The sequence below is a fragment of the Pipra filicauda genome, unplaced genomic scaffold (assembly GCF_003945595.2).
Source record: "Pipra filicauda isolate LSUMZ 115617 unplaced genomic scaffold, ASM394559v2 scaffold269_size1075953_pilon, whole genome shotgun sequence".
Classification (NCBI taxonomy): domain Eukaryota; kingdom Metazoa; phylum Chordata; class Aves; order Passeriformes; family Pipridae; genus Pipra; species Pipra filicauda.
Window position 1 is genome coordinate 129,129 of NW_024104386.1, and position 21,080 is coordinate 150,208.

Consider the following 21,080-nt stretch of genomic DNA (forward strand, 5'->3'; position numbering starts at 1 on the left):
TGATCAAAATCTCTGTAACACAGACTAATCCCAGCACAGCTTCTCTGTGACTACTCAGAATTAACTCTACAAACTGTGATCCTTCTCTTTGTCTCGCTGAATTCCTGAAAACCAAAACACAAGCTATGGACTTTTACTAATTTTAGTCTAGTTTTATCCTCCAGATAAAATATTGGAGATAAACTGGTTTTCTGGATCTAAGGTTTAATTTCAAAATGCCTTGAGAAAGGCTGTGAACACCAGAACAGATTCTCATTGAGGTCTTTCCATCTCTAGAGAATAAAAGGTGGAAAGGAGAGCTTTGAGAAGCTCAGAGTTGACAAGGTTGAAGATTTTTAAATAGTTTAACAGAACTTCCAGGGATTTTTATTTCCTTGAGTAACCTTTGCTACAAAGAGGATTCAAAAATGATGTCATTATTGTTGTGTTAAAGAGGAGGAAACTTGGAATGACATCCTGGAATGCATCTAACAGATAATTTTTGAAAATACCTGATTTATGCCGAACTTCTTTTTGGGTGGATTATTGTGTGCTGCAAGTGCAAAATGTGTCCAAGAGATATTATGGACTTGATTAAAGTGTGTGGGGTGGAATATCATCAAAATAGAGTAGGAAACTAGAAGAGGAATATGGAAGGTTAAAGTGATTGGAAATACTGCACAATAATATATAAGACAAAGGAAATATCCTGGGGGTTGGACTGTAATTTCCAATAGGTTGATAAAGGCAGATTTCCAGGGGGTTACAATTCTTCTATACCAACCAGGAAAAAAAAATTAAAATCTCATAATTCACATAACTGAAAAATCTCACTGAGGTGGATTCAAACTTTTCTAAGCAAAGTTGGCCGGGAAAAAAATCTGACTGAACTTTTGAGGGTTTGAACATTCCGAAATTTCACTTTGAATTATTTCTAAGCGTGTCTCCACTAGGTCAAAACCCCAGGAGGGAACACCCTACACAGCATTTTCAATATATTTTACAGGCTCGGTTACATGTTCATTTTAGTTTTCAAAATTTATATCTGAGCACGGAACAGGCTTCAAAACACCACCACAATAAATCTCGTCAAGCAAACAAATAATATAATGTGTAAAACTGTGGAAATATAATATTTTGAAGAACTAGGGATTTTTTTTAATTATTTTTTTCTCCTCCCAAGGAACATTTTCAGCATGTGAATGATTCCCAACATGATATAATTGCAACACGTTTTTCAGCGTCTTCTGTGGAAATTTCTTTGGTATTTTGGGTATAAGAACACATCAAATACTTTAGTAATGTGAGACATTTCAAGTAGGGTTTTCCTTCCCTAACTAAGCTACTAAACCTGCCAAAGTATGAACCAATCATCTTAGTTTCTTTCTGTAGTAGTAAAGAGAAATTCTACTCCAGAAAATTATTCATTTCATTCCAAAGTGTCTAAAATGCAATGAAACGTGTTCTAGGGACACCCACCCTCCTCCATGTACTTTAAAGGATTCTAAGAAGACAAATCCTACCTTAGACATTGAGTTTTTAAAGATGCCTTAAATGAGATGAGGTAAAAGTCCCAGCCTAGACAAGAAGCATTTCAAGCCATTAAGAAACCAAATAAAAGAGGAATCTATTGGAAGCCAATAAAACAAATCTATGGGAAACCAAAAAAATAGGAATCTATTGGAAATCAATAAAACAAATCTCTTGGAAACCAAATAAAAGAGGAATCTATTGTAAGGCAATAAAACCCATCTCTTGGAAACCAAATAAAAGAGGAATCTATTGGATACCAAAAAAACAAATCTATTGGAAACCAAATAAAAATAGGAATCTATTGGAAGCCAATAAAACCCATCAGTTGGAAAACAAATAAAAGAGGAATTTATCTGGGAAGTTTTACTTAGGAGAACAAATGATATCTGACAGTGCGTCCATGAAAAGATATCCAAGGGATATTCATACCAGAGTTTGACAGTCAGGATTCTTACCTTTAAGATCAGGAGAAACAGATTCATTCTGTTCCAGGCAGAGAGCCTCCTCTTTGACCACCTGCTGGAATATCTTGCATTCTGGATGGATTCCCCCAACCTTGGTGAAAGACAAAAAAAAACTCAAGAAATTCTGTCATTATCAGAATGAGAAGAGCCAGATTTCTTTCCAGTTTGTACCTGCTGGCTCATATTTTGAGGTCTAAGGATGTGAAAACTCCAGCTGAAGGTTTTTCTGCAAATAAACGGCAGGAGGAGTCTGTGATCTCATACAGTTATTGATTTTTATCCATGCCTGTGTGTGAATTCCACATGGATTCTTCAAGGTATCAGAATAATCAAGCTCAAGCAGCATCTCTTCTCCAATCTGGGCATTTATACCACCTCTCCTTTACACCCATGTTTTCCACAAAACTTAAATGGATTTCACACTCCTTGGATCTCCATCTCTTTGTCAACTGGACAAAATTGGATGGTCCATCAGCTGTGGGAATATTCACACCAAGTCCTCCAAACATACATTTCTTGCCCATAAAACAATATATACGTTTCCCATAAAACAATTTCTCCCTTTCCCCATAGGAAAACCCATACATTTCTTCCCCATAAAACAATAAAAGTAAATATACATGTTAATTTGTTTTTTGGTTTGTTTGTTTTCTGGTTTTTTTTTGTTTGGTTTTTTTTTTTTTTTTTGAGGAGGCTTTGTGGTTTTTTTTTTTTCTGTTTTGTTTGGTTGGTTTTTGTTGTTTTGTTTGTTTGATTTTTGTTTGTTTCGGAGTTTTTTTAGTTGGTTGGTTTTGTTTTTCTGTTGTGGCTTTTTGGTGGTTTTTTTGTGTGTGTGTGTGGGTTGTTTGTTTGTTGTTTTTTTTTTAGTTAAAGATTTTGAGTGTTTTCAGAACTAGATATTACCAAAATATTCCTATTTTGATTCTTGGGATTCTTCTAAGAATCAAGTTTTCTTTAGAGCAGGAACTAGCCCTAAGTGAGATGATAAAGTTCTAATTACCCTTCAGGAGGGTGTGTCTACTCTGCTTTGATGTGGAGATCAACAGTTTGGGCTCTTGGTCTCCTTTGAAACCCTGAGATTACAGTGCCATGAAAATCACTCTACTGAGAGAGCATCAGGTTCTTCCCTTCTGAATTATAAAACCAGAAGCAATTAATAGGAGCAGGAGTTTTATATCCATGAGAGCTTAAATAAGAAATACTGAAGTCCAAGAATTCGGAGGAAAAAAGGAAAATGGTCGTCTTGGCCACAGTTTAATCTGAATTTTATCAATATGTTATCTGAGGATGTTGCACACACCTTAGACAGAGACACTGCACCATTTTAACAGATGGTGAAATGAGAAAATGTTAATGACTTGTTTTGGAAGCTTAAGAAATTATATTTATTTCACAGATAAGGGAACCTTCATTTAAACAGCCAAATGGATTTCTAGACAGCAGTTGCTGAATAGTCTACACTCAGCTTCTTAGTGACTTAGTGACACTATTTTGGGTCATTTAGAGGTTTCCATGTATTTTGTTTGGCCCTCACCTCTCACACCAGAAATTTTCCTGTCCCCTGTGATCCTGCACCGTATCTCTTGTGATTTTTAAGTTCTAAATAACCTAGAACAACCCCAAATCATTCCCTCTGCAAAGGCAATTGCATTCTGAGAAAGGACCTCCAGTGTCAGTGTCCACGTGTGGTGTGGTTATCTCATTATCTCAGCTTCTCTTGCAGCCCATGGGAACTCAAAGGATGTCTCAGCCCCCCACAAATGCTTGTTTGGGGTGTTCTGAGGTATCTCAGCCCTCCTGTGTAGATTCTGCACTAGTTTTGTCAGCCCCATATAAGAATTTGATGTCTCAAAAGCATTGTTTGATGTCACAAGCATTGTTTGATGTTTCAGGTGTTTCTACAAACCCATGTTTAGGACAAAGTTAAACCCAGAGTCAACGGAGTTGAGGAAGGAACTGAACTGTGATCAGGCAACTGAATCCTGCATCAAAACCACCTTTGGGATATTGGGATCTTCAAGACATAGGAAGTGCAGAACAGAGCAGGGGGGTTGCTTCTTTGCAAGTTATGTTATTTAAGGCAAAGCCAGGGGCTCAGTTGATGGTTAAATTCATGGGAATTATGGATTGAAGGTTTTCTGAGACATTTCTGAGGGAGGCTGGAGGCTGTTCAAACCTCCAATGACTTTGAAAATTCAATTCAGATGCAAACATCACTGCTAGATTGCCTTTCAGTCCCAGGAAGTTGATTTATTGGCCTTCAAAATGTTTTCAGTGAGAAGGGCAACCAGGACTCCCTTCAGCCTCCAGAGAAACTTCACTGAAGTCATGCAGAATTTTACATCTTAGCAATAATATCTGCTGAGGGGAAAAAAGGAGAACACAATTTTATCTTTGAATACCTTTGAAAATTCTGCTTACATTTGGGTTTTAAAGTAGCATAGGCAGACTTCTTTTAATTATGAGGCGCCAGAGATGGTTCATACATGTTAATATCAGAACAGAAAGAAGATTAAGAGCACTATTTGAAAAGAAAGTTAAGACATGGTTTTTTTCATGCATTATGTTCCTCCAGTGGGTAATTCCAAATAAATTTTATAGATCAGCATGAGTGACTCTTAAAATAGTACTTCTTGCTCTTCAGCTATAGTAGCAGAGTTCTTAAATGAAATTTTTCAGGTATTAATAGGATCCCTGCTCATTGCTTTATCTTTAAACTTACATTTCACTTTGCAGTTTGCCTATACAACAATCAAATTATTTGAGTAGAAGCAACAAAATCGTTGCTACATAAATCTCTCACTGTTTCAGTTCATAAACATGGATTTGGCTGGACAGGAAAAAGGCATCCTCTAACTTCTCGAATTTCTGGACTCTGTCACTCCTGATAAACTTTATATTTGGAATATTATTAGGCTTGATGTTTAAAAATCATGACAGCTTGACATGGTGCCCTGCAACTTACCATCTATACTGAGTCCTCTGGTGAAAGGCTTAAAAGCACTGACCAGCCCTAACCCAAAATGAAGTCAAAACACGGAATTTGAAATGTTTTTGAGAAACGAGCACTGGGCAGAGAAGAGGTAAATTAGCTCCCACCTCATGCCAGAAGCGCTGGGACTGGTGGAAACACACATAATTAGCCATGAAAAATTTCAGAGGAGGAAGAGTTATTTTTCCCCAGAAGTCAGTTTAAGAGGCACAGACAGGCAGCTGACACGGGTGGGACATAAATGAGGGACTGAGCTCCCCAAACAGGACCTCACACCCTGAGTGTGTCACAGCTGCTCCCTGCTGCTCCAAGGAGGCTGCATCTCCTTTTTTCCTCTGTTTTGGTAAATCTACCTCCGCTGAACCAGAGCCTCAGCCCCCCTTTTTCAGCAGAGCTGGACTGAAATTAGGGGAATGCTCTTCATTTACAGTCCCTGGGGGAGCCTACATGTGGAGAAGTGGTACTGTGGTGATTTGACAGAGGAATTGCTGTAACAAATCAGATCCCTGCTCCATGTAATCCAGACTCCAGTTTCAGAAAACAGGGGTAAATCACCAGAAAATATGATTTTATTATTTATTCCAGAAATCTTGACCAAGAACTAATGACACTCAGAGGTTATTTAGGCCCTGGTACAGGTTGCCCAGAGAAGCTGTGGCTGCCCCAGCCCTGGAAGTGTCCAAGGCTGGGTTGGAGGGGGCTTGGAGCAACCTGGGCTAGTGGAAGGTGTCCCTGCCCATGGCAGGGGGTTGGAACTGGATGATCTTTAAGGTCCCTTCCAATCCAAACCATTCCAGGATTCTGGGATACCAGTGGTGAGACTGGAGCCAACCCCACTACCACTGATAAATAAACAATTAACCAACGTGCCCACATTTTGTTTGCTTCAGGGCTACTGGGTTTGGGGTGGGTGTGATTACAACCACAGGACCCAGAGTTTTAATTACAGACTAGACCATTCCATATGTTAAATATTACTGACACCTCAGTAATCAACATCAAGTGCAACTGCAGAGGTAAGCTACAGACTATCCCATAAGAAGAGAAAATAAGTCTGGTGGTAACTTATTATCATGCAGTTTTCCTTTCCCAGTTACACTGGGAAGTAATCCCAGTGTTGGACAGGAAAAAAAAAGAAAAGAAAAAAAAATAAAGAAAAAAAAAAAGAAAAAAAAGAAAAAAGAAAAACAGAAAAAGAAAAAAGAAAAAAGAAAGAAGAAAAAAGAAAAAAAGAAAAAGAAAAGAAAAAAGAAAATGAAAAAGAAAAAATGACACACATACAAGAAATTGAGAGCAGTGATGATGCCTCAATTTGTTGGTTTTCCTCAGGCTTTAAGAAAGAGTAAGACATTAAACCATTTTATAGTTAAGAAAAGCCTTCTGGGCAGAACACTACTTGTGATTTGTTGTCTGTGGCTTACTTATTTTTTGTTATTAGTCTCACAATGCCTTGAGTGAAAAGGGCAGGTTGCTGCTTTAATTTGCCTACAAGGGTTGGGTGATGGGTTTTTTTAGAAAGCAGGGGCTCTGCATTCGGTGCAGGCACATACTGTTGCAATTTGGGAGGTATTTGCCTCCTGCAGGAAAAGAGCAGCTCCTGCTCACCTTAGAAAAGGGATGATTTAGGAACCCAGACAAAGCTGAGCTTTCTGAGCCAGGCATGTCCCATCTGGCACAGCATTCCCTGGCACAGCAGTGAGTGCAAGGGGTTCATTTAAAATGTTACTCCCTGGATCAATATTTCCCAGTATTTGGCAGTGACCTGGCATGGGCTTCATTGGAAATCACAGCGGGGCACCTTCACCCCAAGGCTTACACAGAAAACTGAGTTTTCCTGCCCTCAAGAAATGGAGCTCTGCATTGCTGAGCATCATAACACAAAGGTCTTTTTCGCTGGTTTTAATGCTACTGACCAGCCAAAATTCACAGGGGCATTTTAACCGTGAGTCCTAACCACTGGAACAATGCCTGGAACATAATGAACATTAAAAAGTTACCTATGACAGGCATGAACATTGCAAAAAAACCTAAACCACTTTAGAAATCCAGATTTTCGGGCTTGCACTTACTTTTAGATTTCATTTTCTTAATGTCTGTAAGGTTATTGCATTAAAACCCTAAGTGGCTTATTCACTAAGTATAACATTGTTTTCTGCTTCCTCTGTTACGTGATAGTTTATTTGTTTCCCCAAATCTGAACAGAAAAATCAAACTAATTTCACTTTGAGCTTTGATTTGTTTATGCTGGACAATATGAGATTAAGCAAGTACTGGGAAGAGTTTTTCTAGCAACATCCTCATGCCATACTTAGTGAAATTTAGTTAAAAGCAATTTTTTCTAAGAGTCCATTCAAAGATCGTGCCCCTAAGCTGTTGAGGTGGTGGAAAAAACTGCAATTTAGATGTCACCCAAAAGACAAATCTTCACTCATTAAGAAGTCCATTAGCACACCTGGGGAAAGGCAGGGACATTTTCTATTCTCTCTGAAAACAAGGGAAGGGCTTCAAAGCTGGGCACTGAATATATTATTCACCTTTGAAAAAGCCATTCAAGGGGATCAAAGAGCCAGCAGCAAAATTGGTAACAGCCTTTTTGAAAATTAATCAAAACTCAAACAAGTGGCTGAATTCACTGACAGGATGAGAAGGTTTCAGGAACTTGAAGGCTCTTTCCAGTGATGCCATGGAATCCCAAAACCTCACAAATAGGTTTTGTGCCAAGTACATAAATCACTTACTGAGAATATTCATCGCTGTTCTTTCTGCCTCTATCTACAGCTTGCATTCATGTCTCAGATCTCATCTCAGACATGCTCTGAAATCATCTCTGTGCTCCCAGTTCTCCCTGCCTGTGCTTCCTCTGTTCAGTTTTTGTGATCTGACTGTGATGCCTGAATATCTCAGCTCTCCCTCACACAAATATTTCTGCCATTCGTGTCCCACACTGACTCCCACCTTGGAGGATTAAAACTTCACCGGGTATTTTAGAACACAGAAAAGCAGGGCAAAGACAAAAAGCACCCCCTGCCCGTTTTCAAGTGTGGAATTCAGTGTTCAGTCAGTCCTGAGAGTTGGCACTGATGCCAACTAAGAGCAGAGAATCAGGACATGCTCTGAAATGCATGATTTTTTTTTTAAGTGAAATTTTGATGGGCAGGAAAGGCTCATAGGATGAGCTTGTGAAAAAAAAATTGAAGGGAAGTTGAATAACTGACAAAGGCAGAGAAAACTTCAGCCTTTCTCATAAACTTCTCAGTCTCTTGAACATATCCCAGCAAAATCTTCCCCAAGGCCTGTCTCCTCCCATCTGTTCAACTCCCTTCTCAAAATGCCAAGTGCTAATTAAAAAGCCTTGAGATGGGAAGCACAGGTCACTGAAGCCAATTGTCACCTGTGTTTTGAAGGGATCTGGGACCAACCTGGAGCTCCACGAGCTCTTGTCCATTTGCCAGCTACATTTGCAGTCACTCAGTAAAAATCTTCCTATCCAACCCCTGCCCTGCAAGTAATCCTGGGATCTTTATAGTGTAATGCATGTAGCGTTGTGTTCTGTCAGAAAACTACAAGAAATGCAAAAAAAATGAAGATTTCTTATGCAACCAAAAAGCCAACTCAAATTTTACAAGCTCAGTTGCGTCTGTAAAAATAGCTGAGCAACCCTGCAGGTTGTTTCAGCCACACCCAAGCCGTGTTTGCTACTCTTGACTCTGAAAAGCTCGAGGTCACCACAGCAGGGTCATGACTCCACCACCAGCCATTCACTCAGCTCTCACAAAAAGTCCTGCCCTCAGCTCCAAGCTCTGACACAACCCCCATCCCAGAAGCTTTCAACCCCAAAGCTAAAGACTTATTTCCCATCTTTCCCTTCAGCCAGTTAAATAGATTATTTCAGGAGTCTTTTTGGCTGAAAATGACTACCTAGAGGATATTTTCTGTGTTTGTTTTCTCCCTCTAACTCGATTACCTGTGGAACAAGAGATGCTGAGGCACTGATTGCCTCACAGTCATTTAGAGGAATATCTTTTCAAGATTGTTTTTAAGACACTGGGGTAATGCTTGAACACTCCTCTGTGTATTGGGCTGTATTTATCTGACTGTATTTAACTGCATAACCTTATGCAGAACAGTACTTGCTATACATACATATCCATGTCATTACATTTATTCACTCATAGGTATTCTTTATGAGACAACACAGCCATACTAATTTGTTTTGTTTATAAACCCTATGCAATTAGTATTACCTTGAGAAAAAAATGAATTTATTAGCTCCATGCTAATTTTGGTAGAGCATTTAATTATCACTAATGCTTGAAGAATAACAGAATGATAACTGAGGATCCTCATTTTCTGCTATTGCAAGTATTTCTGTAAATTAAAGAAAAATATCTCCCTTTCTGTGCCGTATTTGCCTACAGGTGGGATTCATGGCATCTAATCCCAAAGAGGTGAAACCTGGAAGTCAGTGTCCATCAGCAAATTCACTGAAATGATTTGTATTTTTGGAGTGTTTCCATCTCTTCCCAGTAGTACTGAAAGAGGCTCAATGAGCAGCTTTAGACAAGATTCCTAACTTTACATAGATAATTTTAGATGATTAATCTAAACTCCATCAAGCCTCCCTTAATGATCAATGAGGGCAGACAAGCAGTTCCAGGGAAGGATTGCTCCTGCCTTTCCCTTTCAGCAGAGTGGTTCCCTGTACAGGATTGTGTCTCACTCCATTAACTCCCTCCAGGCTAAACAGGTTGATTCTTCCACACATCCAGTCCTTTATGGAGGGGAATTTGAGGTCTCCAGGGACCAGGTCAGCAGGATCAGCCTGAATATCCCTCCAGCACAAATTAGCCAATATTAACCATAACAGAAATTTAGACACCCAGCTTTGTTTTCCTGGCAGCTCAGCACCTTGCCATGGATTTGGATCCAAATGTCCATTAGCACAAGAAACTTTTTGCTAAAGCAAATGTAAAGCTCAGTGATAACTCCATCTATGTTTCCATTCTCACCTCCATTCATTAAATCAGACTGAACTCCTCCCCCAGCAATGGGTGTTTGAAGAACAAAGCAGTTCAGCACAGCAGGGAGAAAGCTGAAACCAGAGTTTTTTCTGTTCTTCATCCTCTGTTTCCTGAGACTCTGATCTCTTTTAAGACAGGAAAAGTCATTTTTATACATTTCAGCCCCCACTGCTCTCTGTTCCTTGTCACTTAGGAGCAAATGGTAATTTTTAGTGTCAAGGACTCCATTCTGCAAGGCACAAAGTATATCCTGAGCACACAGCTCCCCGTGGAGATGATGGGAGGTAACAGTACCTGGTTTCACAGAGGAAGTTTTCAGGATTAACCTTCTGGTCTAATTTTCATATGTAAATCACGAATTATTTCCAAAATCCACACAAGAATTATTCCTCTGCTCTGACATGATCCTTTGGAATACAAAAGAACTGTTTACTCATCACATCCTCCGAGTCTCTGGCCTTCCCTGACTGTTTAACTCGGGGTGCAAAGCTTTCCATCAGACCTATTTTGAGACACTGATATTCAGAGCCCCGACTCTTACCAGATATGTCATTGGTGTTCATACATGAGCAACAGCCTGAGCAGAGCATGCAGTTTATAGAATTTCTTTTATTATGGGCACAGTCTGCTGCAGTAATGCTGCCCCATTAAAATGATGTATGGCAGCCCACAGATGTGCATGATACATCACTCCAGATTAGCTCCACTCTGCTGACAGCTGCAAGAAGAAGTTGTGCCTCTATTAGGTGTAAAAAGGCCAGTCCAGATGCCAAAGTCACTCTGCCTGTGGCATTCTAACACTTTAGGCTGACTAGTTTTCCCTGAAAAAGAGTATTACGCAGGATAATAACTATACTGGCAAGGCTTACATAGCAAGGACCTGTAACTTGTCCCTTGTGCATAAATCTGTGTAAATACAGAGGAAACAACAAGATCCAGAGGATGTGCAGGAGTGAAAATTTACCTCCCATCCTTCACCTTTTAAAACTGAAAGGTCAAGACCAGTCTGTAACCATGTAGGCTCTCACAATTAGCAGAAGGCCCTAGAGAAGCATTCCCTCCATCTGCCTTTCTCAGGACAGGATGAAACACCTCCCTGTGAGGTGACTGTCTCCCTCCTGGCTCCAGCAGGAGCCTGAATCCCAGCCCACACCAAACATTTAACTGGGAAATGACTAAAGTTGGAATTACCGAGTCCCTGCTAATCACACCCATAGGAAGGTTTCCAAACACTTCCCTGAGGCTGAGGATTGAGGGGAAAGCGGAGATGTGACTGTACTTGTACTTACACCAGTTGTTCTTAACCAGCCCAGGCAATGCCAGGGGCAGAGCGTGGAGATCAGGGAGGGATGGATGTGCCTGGAGTGTGTTCCTGTGCTCACACACCTTCCCTGATGTCCAGTGTTACCATCTCACCTGCTGCCTTCAGTGCTCAGCACACGAGACAGTTCATGCTCCTGCCTGATGATATCAGAACCAGATGCCTTCAGCAGTGAAATCATCTCTGCCCCCTCTGAGATGCAAATGTCCCAAATCCAGCAGGAGAAATGTCCCAAATCCTTTTCAATTGTCCTCCTCCTTCTGCAAAGTTGCCTTTCTCAGGACAACTGGGACAGCAAGCTGTCCCCTTCTGTCCCTCTAAAGCAATACTACAACTATTCTAAATTAGGGATGCTTTTCTGCCCTTTGGAAACCGCAATTCTAATGAATGGAAATGAAAAGACATTTATGGATGGCATTTTGAGGCTGGACAAATTTAATGGAAGGAGTTGGGTCAAACCTCTAGCTCAGCGATATTTTTTTTCTTTCCTCCCCTCTTACACCCGTGTCTGTTTTTAAATTTTATTTTATATTTTAAATCCTTTCCTTATTTTTCTTTCTCTCTACCTGCTCCCTGCCAGGAGAAAAGTTCCCCTGCCTCTGCACACTTCCCTCCCCAGCCCTCCTGGATGCTGTGGGGCAGCTTCAGAGCCATCCAGCTGCGGGCAGCAGTGGCAGGAGCCAGATGTGTGCGGTCCCCCCTCCCTCGGAGCATCCCCGCGGGCACTCGCTCACTCACTCACTCACTCACTCACTCACTCACTCACTCACTCTCTCACTCACTCACCAGCGGCAGCAGCGGCATCCAGCACAAACTTCGCATCCTCGGCAGCCGCCGCCGGGTCCTCCCGCTCTCTCTGCCTCTTCTGATGCTGCCAAAATCCGAGGCTCAGCCCGCCCACACCTGCCCAAGGCCCGCCCCGAGAGCCCCCGCACCTCCCCGCAGCCCCCGCTCCCTCCTGGGGGAGCCCGACATCCCCCGCAGGAGAGGGCTGGAAGCGGAGGGGGGATTCTCCAGCATCCCCTTGGGATATTGGGATATTGGACTCACCTCCACGCACCTGCCCTCTGGCCACAAAACCGTGGGGAGCCGGAACGTCGACGGGTCTTTTCGGGTGTATTTGGAAGCAGAAATTCCCTGTGCAAGAAGAGATGCTGAGTTCACCCTGTGTGTGGCTGGTGGCTGCAGGTTTTCCAAGGATCTGGGTTCTGTGTGTGTGGCTGGTGGCTGCAGGTTTTCCAAGGATCTGGGTTCTGAGTGGGTCTGACAGCGTGGGATTCCCTGGGGACTCAGAGATGGAGTTCCTGCATTGGCATCCCCCTCCTCTCCGCTAGAAATGTCCCATAATTTCCTCCACGATTTGCATAAGGCGTTTTTGGCCCCTGTGTTACGAAGATAACCTTGAACACACCTCTATTTCTTGGTGCTAAAACAGCCAAAGCTTTTCTTGCCTACAGCTTAGATTATTTGGAGGGAAAAGAGGCAAAAAAACCACAGTAATTTTTTAATTGTCAGGGTTCATAGGACCCAGGCACCAGCTCTGGATTTTGCCACATTAAATACTGCACCAAGCAATTTCCAGGACCTGGGAGAACTGAAATTGTGGACATGACAAAAGCATTTTCTCTTGATAAGACTGAAGTGTGGATTCATATCCAGTTTATCACTCATTATTTCCCACTGGTGTGAAGCACACAAGTTCTGTGTAGTCAGAGGAGATCCAGAGTTTGCCTAAATCAGCTCAAAATTGGCATACAATACCATTAGAGGAAATAAATATTTGTGCAGCTTTGTCTATAAATGTATATAAAACTTGCATATTGTATATATTAACTTGCGTATTTGTGGAGAGCTGGACTAAAATGCTGAAATGGGAGTGTTTTGGATCAAAATGTTCCCTAATTTGGTCTTGCAAATCAAGGGAATTTGAGTCTAAAATAAAACATTATCCTTGGGCTCATGTTAGAGAGGCAGTTTTGCAACCTGCACAGAATAAAGAAGGCAAAGGCATGATTTTGTGGGATAAAATGTATAACTTACTTCTCATTTAACCTTCTCTTTCCTAAATGTCTGTCTTTCGTTAGTTCACAATGGCATCTGATCACTTACCTGCACAGATAAGCCTCAAACACACCTTTAAAAATCAACTTTGTTTTAAAATGAAGAGTTCAAAACCTAAAAAAAAAAAAAAAAAAATAATAATTTGAAGTCTGATACTGATGGTTTTGCTCATGTGTAATTAATAAGTTAAAGCTGTGGCCAATTCTCACCAGTCAATAGTTTGGTTCTCTTCGCACTGGAATAATTTTTAGGATCCCACTACAGGGCAGGCACCACGTGGTACCAGGTAGTTGCTAATTCTAATGCAAAGGAAAACACAAAAGTAGAGGCTTATCAAATCCCCCCGGGGCAGGAACAGTTTATAATTCCTGCTGAGCATTATTCAGCCAACTTGAGTGCACAAGATCATAGACTACCAGAATAATTCAGGTCGGAAGACGAAGATCTGGCCCCAACCATCTCCCCTCAAAACAGGTCAGATTTCAAAGTCAGGTGATGCTGCTCAGGAATTTGGTTGCTGTGTTTCAAATAAAAATTGCTCTCAGGAGTCACCCTGCAAACACAAAAGTGCAGCGGGGTGAACATCAGCGTGACATTCCAGTCCAAAACATTTCAGCTGAATTCTATTATTTAATGCCTCAAAGGTCACTTAAATGAAGCTTTTTAGGTCATCACAACCAAACTGGAGCAAAACGAAGCGTGAGCCACTTTTTTTGGTAGTTTTTTTGTGCAGTTTCTTGATCTGAATATTCACAAGAAGCGCTCAGGAGAAGGTATTGCTTCACTGAGCAGACGTGGTCTCTCAATGTTTGCTTTCTCATATATTTTCTCTCCTCCATCTGTTTTTCCTATCTGATCTCCAGCTGATCAAAAATCAGGCCACATTCTTCTCTTTGAGTTTTAAATTAATTAGCTGGAAATTCCTCTTGTAAGAGTATTTTTCCACGCTAATAAAGGCAACAAAACCTGTTCTTGTCAGGTTTTTTGTAACATCTCACCATAGCTAATGTTATAAACCTCACCTATATTAAAGTCTGAGTCTGCTTATAGCCCTTCATTATTTTAAACATTATTTTTTATAAGCTAAAACCTTATTTAGTCTAAAACCTAATTTCTGTTCATCATATTAATTTGCTTTATCAATTCTACTCTCTCTTTGTTATTTCTCTGTACGTACAAAAAAAAAGAATCCAAAAATGAAATAATGCAAGAAAGAAATCATACTTCTTTCTCATAATATTTTCATATACTCTGATGCATTTTGCTGCTTTTTGTCACAAAATAGTTCCTGCCTATAAGTAAGAATTATTTTCTTTTTCTCCAAGAATTATAGGATAACTAACCAAAGTTAAAGACTAGCTTTGTTTTCCTACTGCTCTGCGACATCAGCCTGGCTCAGAATATCTGATGTGCATAAAAATGTCCTCTTGTTAACATGGACAAGCCATTGGGATGGTTTAAAACCTAATCAATGAGACAATAGACCTGAGATCCCTCCTAATCCCCATCATGGATATTCTGAATCAATTGATGCCATTAAATGAAAATTACTTGACATTTACTGAGCTGCTTAGAATCTTTATAGAAGCTGGAGAATGGGTTTTCAATGCCATATGTTACCTGAATGAGGCTTTTTCATAACAAAAATCTGTCTGAAATGCAACTGCATTTCACCTGAGTGCCTGTACAAGCAATTCCTTAGATAAGAAAAGTGGGGTGTACCAGCCTCACATTGCAGTGGGAGCCATCAGCCAGGGAATAAAGGTGGTTTAATTGACATTTCTAAACAACTTTTTGGTAAATCTGACTAAAGGTGCAAAACAAAAAGCCCTGGGAGTATGGGAAGGAGGCTGCAATTACTGAAAATACATCATTCAGCAGCTGGGTGGAACATGACATTGCTGAGAAACATATTGTGACTGTAATTAAAAGCAAAACTCTGCACTAGTTATAAAAGGAGGGTATAAAAAAAGCATGGAAGCTTTATTCCCGAGGGTGATGTCTGTGGGATGTTTGAGACAGAGGGGGGAAAGCAGGAAGAGAAAACAACAGAAGGAATGGGCTGGATTTGGGATACTAAAAAGATAAGGGACTAAATATCAGACAAGTAATTAGAGCTACAAGAGCATAATTTGTCCAATTCGTGTTCTTTTTAAACTATAGGTGTGTTACCTCCTTACTATTTTTTCTTGGATAAAATTGACTCCTGCTGTGTCCTGGGGCTCTGATTCCATGTGTCCTCATATTCTGCTGCAGTTACTTGGCCTGGGACACCACAGAAATATAGGCAGAAATCATGGACCTTTGGCTTGTGTGGATTCTGTCCTGTACACTTAATTCCATCCAAGTATCTAAAACACCTTGTGAATTTGAAAAATAGATCTGATTTATACCAGTCTACCACAATCATATTATTTCGACTCCTTTAAAAATAAACTCCTTCATTATTTTCAGTATTTCTACTTAAAACAAACCACAAATCTGTCAGTGAATCCTTCTCTATTTCTATGTTATCTCAGTTGTGAATAAGAAAGTTATTTTTTCCAACCTAAGGGGAGTTTCTTTTCCCAGTGACACACAATGAAATCTTCATTCCTATTAATAGTCTCTAAAGAGTTGACAGACCAGCTGTTCCTGTCCTCAGAAATAGTTTTATGCTTTGTATTATTCATTTGTTTTCCTCTGGCCATTTCAACTCAGTCATTTCTGGTTTGTTTTGTGGGGTTTTTTTCAAGGTAAGTAGAACAACCTTGATTTTTATTCACTAAAATGCAGTTTAAGACTGAGCTTGCTCCCTTTATAAAGGCCAAGAAAAGATCCATGTTTCTCCTAGGTCCAGGTTGAGCCTAGAAAATAGAATAGAGGTAAACATGAGGGGCCTATTTTTAACAACACAGAAATTCAATATTGCTGTACGCTGGTCTCAGTGTTTAAAAGACAGAATGATAGAATCTTAGAATGGTTTGGGTTGGAAGGGACCTTAAGGATCATCTCATTCCACCCCTGCCATGGGCAGGGACACCTTCCACTAGCCCAGGTTGCTCCAAGCCCCATCCAACCTGGCCTTGGGCACTTCCAGGGCTGGGGCAGCCACAGCTTCTGTGGGCAACCTGTGCCAGGGCCTCACCACCAAAAGAGCATCTTTTTTTCCAGACTTTTCCCTTTGGTTATCCCAGTTTCTCCACTGTACTGTCGAGGGGGCTCATCCCCCACCCCTACAGTAGCACCTGTCTCACCTAATTCCGGACATTAAGAATGTAAATGTGAACTGATTATCCCAGGTTATTTTCACAGTCACAGACACCATTGAATGCAATTTCCCTGACATAGTTTAGGTGCCTACAGAGGACAAGATAATCAATTCCTCAGGGCTCACTCCTCTCCACCATCTCTAAAAGGAGGGTGAGATGATTGCTGGGGTGGAGATGTTTGCTTTAGGGGTAAAATTCCACAAACCACACACATCAGGTTATGAAGACCTCATGCAGGCATCTCTCTGGATGGGTAAGCTGGAAAAGTGAGCTCCTGCTGTGGTTAATTGCCAGTTTAAACTAATTAGCCAGGTTACCCTTATAGTTGTGGGAATAACAGGAAAAGTTCCTGCTAGAAACTCATTTGTGCTTCGTTGTGGCAGGAGGTCCTGAGTCCTAAGCCATACTGTCTCTTTTAAGTGGCTTCTCAGGGAGTTGTGAGGTGGAGTTTGTTAAAGACACAGAGAAATTTAGGTATCAACATGTCTAGATGCAAATTGGATGTTTAAGCTTCCACTGGGATCAACAATCACCTAAAATCAACCTTCACCCAGTCTATTGAATGGCTAAGAACCCCTATAACTTTATACACTTCAAGGCTCAATTAACTTGCCCAATAAAAGGAGACCAGCACCAGCTGAGATGTCTTTGTATATCTTAGTGTATAAAAGTGTCTGAAGGGACACTTATATAAAGGATAGACCTTTATATAGGATGTCAGGATGGACCAGGCTCTGCTCAGCAGTGCCAAGCAATAGGAAAAGAGGCAACAGGCAGAATCCCATGGACAAGAAGTTCCACTTGAACATGAGGAAGAACTTCACTCTGAGAGTGACTGAGCCCTGGAACAGGTTGCCCAGAGAGTGTGTGGAGTGTCCCTCACTGGAGATACTCAAAAGCCAGCTGGACACAGTCCTGAGCAAGGTGCTCTATGGAATTCTGCTGGAGCAGGGAAGTTGGACCAGATGACCTCCAGTGGTCCCTTCCAACCTTATCCATCCCGTGATTCTCTGATTTAACATTCCCAGGAGCCTGGCAGCTGTGAAACACGGGTGCTGAAGGCCTGGCAGGTTGAGACTGCCTGGGTAAATTTGACTGGACTCCTTTATGCGGACAAATGAGTCCAGCCCTGAAATGAAACAAGATAAATCCCAACCAGAATAAATATCTGATTTAGGTTGACTTTTAACATTTATCTTTGGTAAGAGGAATCCCTCACCATGTGTTTCTCAAAGATGATTTGAACTACAAAACCTGGCTTCACTCCTTTACCTAAACCTGTTTCCCACACCATCACAAACTGTGGTTTTATCATCTGGTGGAAGATTTCACCTCCTGTATTTGAAGCAACCCCTTTAAAGTCACATTTTGTTTTTAAAAATAGTCTTTTGCTGAGGGGAGATTCTCCTAAGATTTTTGTTACTTGCTTGTTGTATTTCTACATCTTGCAAGGAATCAAATCTTACACTGCTGGCAGGTGGACTCCCAATAAGAATTTATGTCCATGACTTCACGAGCACACTGAGACTCCCTTCTTAAAGAGCTCAGAACATCTAAAGGATCATAAAACTTCTTCTTCAGCTTTCTAGGTGTGGTAAAACACCCACTAATAAGAGCAAGTAGTTTCTGGAGTGATTTTAAAGACGTATGGATGTCACTACAACAACTATTTGAGACAAGCTCTGGAAGGGTAGATGATAAGAAGAACACACTTGTGACAAAAGCTGTGCCAGGAGACCTGTGGGATCTACAGAACTTTTCTGGAATTGGCAAGCCAGAGTGCTCTGCTGCCAAAAATTATAGTAGAACTGTTGCTGTTGCTGTGCCTTCCTGTGTTCCCATTCCCATTCCCATAAGGGAATGTGGTCAGCTCAGTTATGAAGAGACAAACCTTTCTCCAGACAATGAACAAGAGAACTGTCTTTCCCCCCCTCATTTTTCTAAAGAGCAGCAAAGTTCTTGCTGTGTCCCAGTTCCTCCTGTTGGTCAACATGATCTTCTCTCAGCTTTGTGGAAATAACACATTGGACTCAAAACCCAAACTGATGGAAAAGGCTTTCTGAGAGTTGAATTTTAAGGGTGTAAAGATACTCAGAGAAGTTTTTAATGTCTAGGAGAAGCATCACTTCTGTGAGGAACAGCATGAAGGTGATACGTGGGTGTGACACAGACATCTTATGGATGAGTCTGAACTTCTTAGTCATAGAACAGCATAAAAAGAGCCACCTAGGAGGACAATTGGCTAAGAATTGGTTACCTTTTGATTTGCTAAAAATTGCACATGGAGCAAGATCACAATATGTAAACACACTGATTTTTAAATTACCAGTTATTAGAAAAGTAATGCAAAATATCTAAATAGAAATAAATACAAAGACACAACTCTGATATATGTTCAACCACCATTCCTCAGTAGTTAATTAATTCATCCCTGATCCTAAAAAGTATAAAGTTCTTCTTCTTTAAGTTTTTATGTTGCATGTATGTACAGCTGAGTTTCTCATGCATGGTTTCATTTATAATGAAAGAAGAAAAGAAGACACACCTAGGTATCTCTTTTTTTTTTTCTCTTATACTTTTATTTTACCATTAGGCCAATCGATCCTAGATGCAACCTACTTATAAAATGAATCCCATGCATAAATCCTCTATGTGATCTGCCCACTGGAGGTTCATTATTCTGAGTGCTGGCATTTTGTAAAAGGAGAATGAAAGAACAACAAAATCATAACAGGAACCCAAATCTTTCCTGTGAGGGAAACTTTTATGTGCTCAAGACCAAGCACTGCAAGCCATGGGGGGGGGGGAAGTGAGTTGACTCAACTTCTGGGAGTGCAAAATGCTGTAGCTGAAGATTTCTGAGTCATAACCATCAAATGAGACACAATCAGGTGTCACAGGGGTGAAACTTCCTTGTAGGTCTTCCAGCTCAAGTTGGAGTCATCCGAGCACTGGTATTTGGCCTAAAATGTAATTGCCTCAGGAAAACAGGAGGGACATCAATCTCTAGGATTAAACAGAGAACTCTTTTGGTGTCTAAACAAAACATATGGGGACCAGTGAATATTCAACACACATATTTGGCCTATGGAAGGAAAACTCCCAAGGCCAGGTTGGACAGGGCTTGGAGCAGCCTGGTCTGATGGAAGGTGTCCCTGCCCATGGAAGGGGGTTGGAAAGGGGTCTTTAAGGTCCCTTCAAATCCAAATCACTCTGTGAATCTGTGATTCTATGAACTCTGGAATATCTCCCTGTACATCCATTCACTTGGATGGAACCCTTGTATTAGTTTCCTCTAAGGATGCTCAGCCTCTCTCCTTTTCTACTGGCAATGGGCCACATAGGAAGACCCTCCCCTTATGTAAAATACCTGAACAAAGGTAACACACCTGGACAAAGATATTCCCACTTCCCTCCTTCCCTTTCTTTCTCTTTCCTTTTCTAGATAAAAGATTTCCTTTCCACAAGGATTAAGAATATACATTAAAAAAAAAATATATATAGATATAAATACCAAAGGGTTTTCGACTAACTGATTTTAGATTTGATGAACACTGTATTTCAAATGACATATCTAAAATTACAATCCAAACTAATAATCCATGAACAGGTCCATTTATTAGTGGCAGAACTTCTCTTCATGGAAAATCCATGACAAGGACAGTATAGAATCTTAAATTTTTTTTTAGGGTTAGGCTTTCATTTCATGTTGACACAAGCACGGTGGCACCAGTTATTTATCACTTAATCCTCTGATACAGAAGCACAGGAGGAAAAATCCAAGAACAACCCACAGGCATAGAAGAGTGAAATGAAGAAGAGCTTTCATACCACAAAAATCTGTAAACTTGCAAAGGTTTAACTGGTTTGCAACAGTCGCTGTCATGGCATTGCCAACAAAATTGAAAGGAAATCTTGCTTTGATCCAAAGTGAGGGTATTGTTTAAACTTTTGGTAAATCGTGGAAATGTTGAACCCCAGAATGGTTTGGGTTGGAAGGGACCTTAAAGATCATCCAGTTCCACCCCCTGCCATGGGCAGGGACACCTTCCACCATCCCAGGTTGCTCCAACCTGGCCTTGGACACTTCCAGGGATGTGTTCCAGTAAGTCAAAATACCACCTAAAATCAAAATTAAGGATGTAGCTACTGCTTAAGAGAAATTCTGTCTTGAGCAAACTGAACATTTCGGAAGAATAGATTTTATATTTTATTTCTATATCTGCTACATTTTTTTGTCATTTGACTTTTCTGTAGTAACTCAACAACGTGAAATGACCAGGGTAAGTGAATGCAATTTTGGGTGCTACTTGAAAATCTGTATTTTAAGAAAACAGTAGCAGTGGAAGGAGAATTCCACATGAGCTAATTCTGCAATTCAATGACACTATTTGAATCCTGTCTAAAAAATAGATAATTTTCCCATGTAGTAATTCTAGATGATCAAAAGCCAACAAC

At 40.7% G+C, this 21,080-nt stretch overlaps 1 protein-coding gene across 2 annotated transcripts in view; it reads right to left on the bottom strand.

Moving 5' to 3' along the window:
• Window positions 1–12,163, bottom strand: part of LOC113996141 (vasoactive intestinal polypeptide receptor 1-like) — a 28,941-nt gene extending 16,778 nt beyond the window's left edge. For both annotated transcript variants that reach the window (XM_039382424.1, XM_027736844.2), the window contains exons 1-2: window positions 12,097–12,163; window positions 1,968–2,067 (exon numbers count right to left, since the gene is read on the bottom strand). In XM_039382424.1, coding sequence (XP_039238358.1) covers window positions 1,968–2,067; window positions 12,097–12,132 — 136 coding nt within the window. In that variant the 5' untranslated portion in view covers window positions 12,133–12,163. The remainder of the gene's footprint in view (window positions 1–1,967; window positions 2,068–12,096) is intronic.
• Window positions 12,164–21,080: the final 8,917 nt, after the last annotated feature.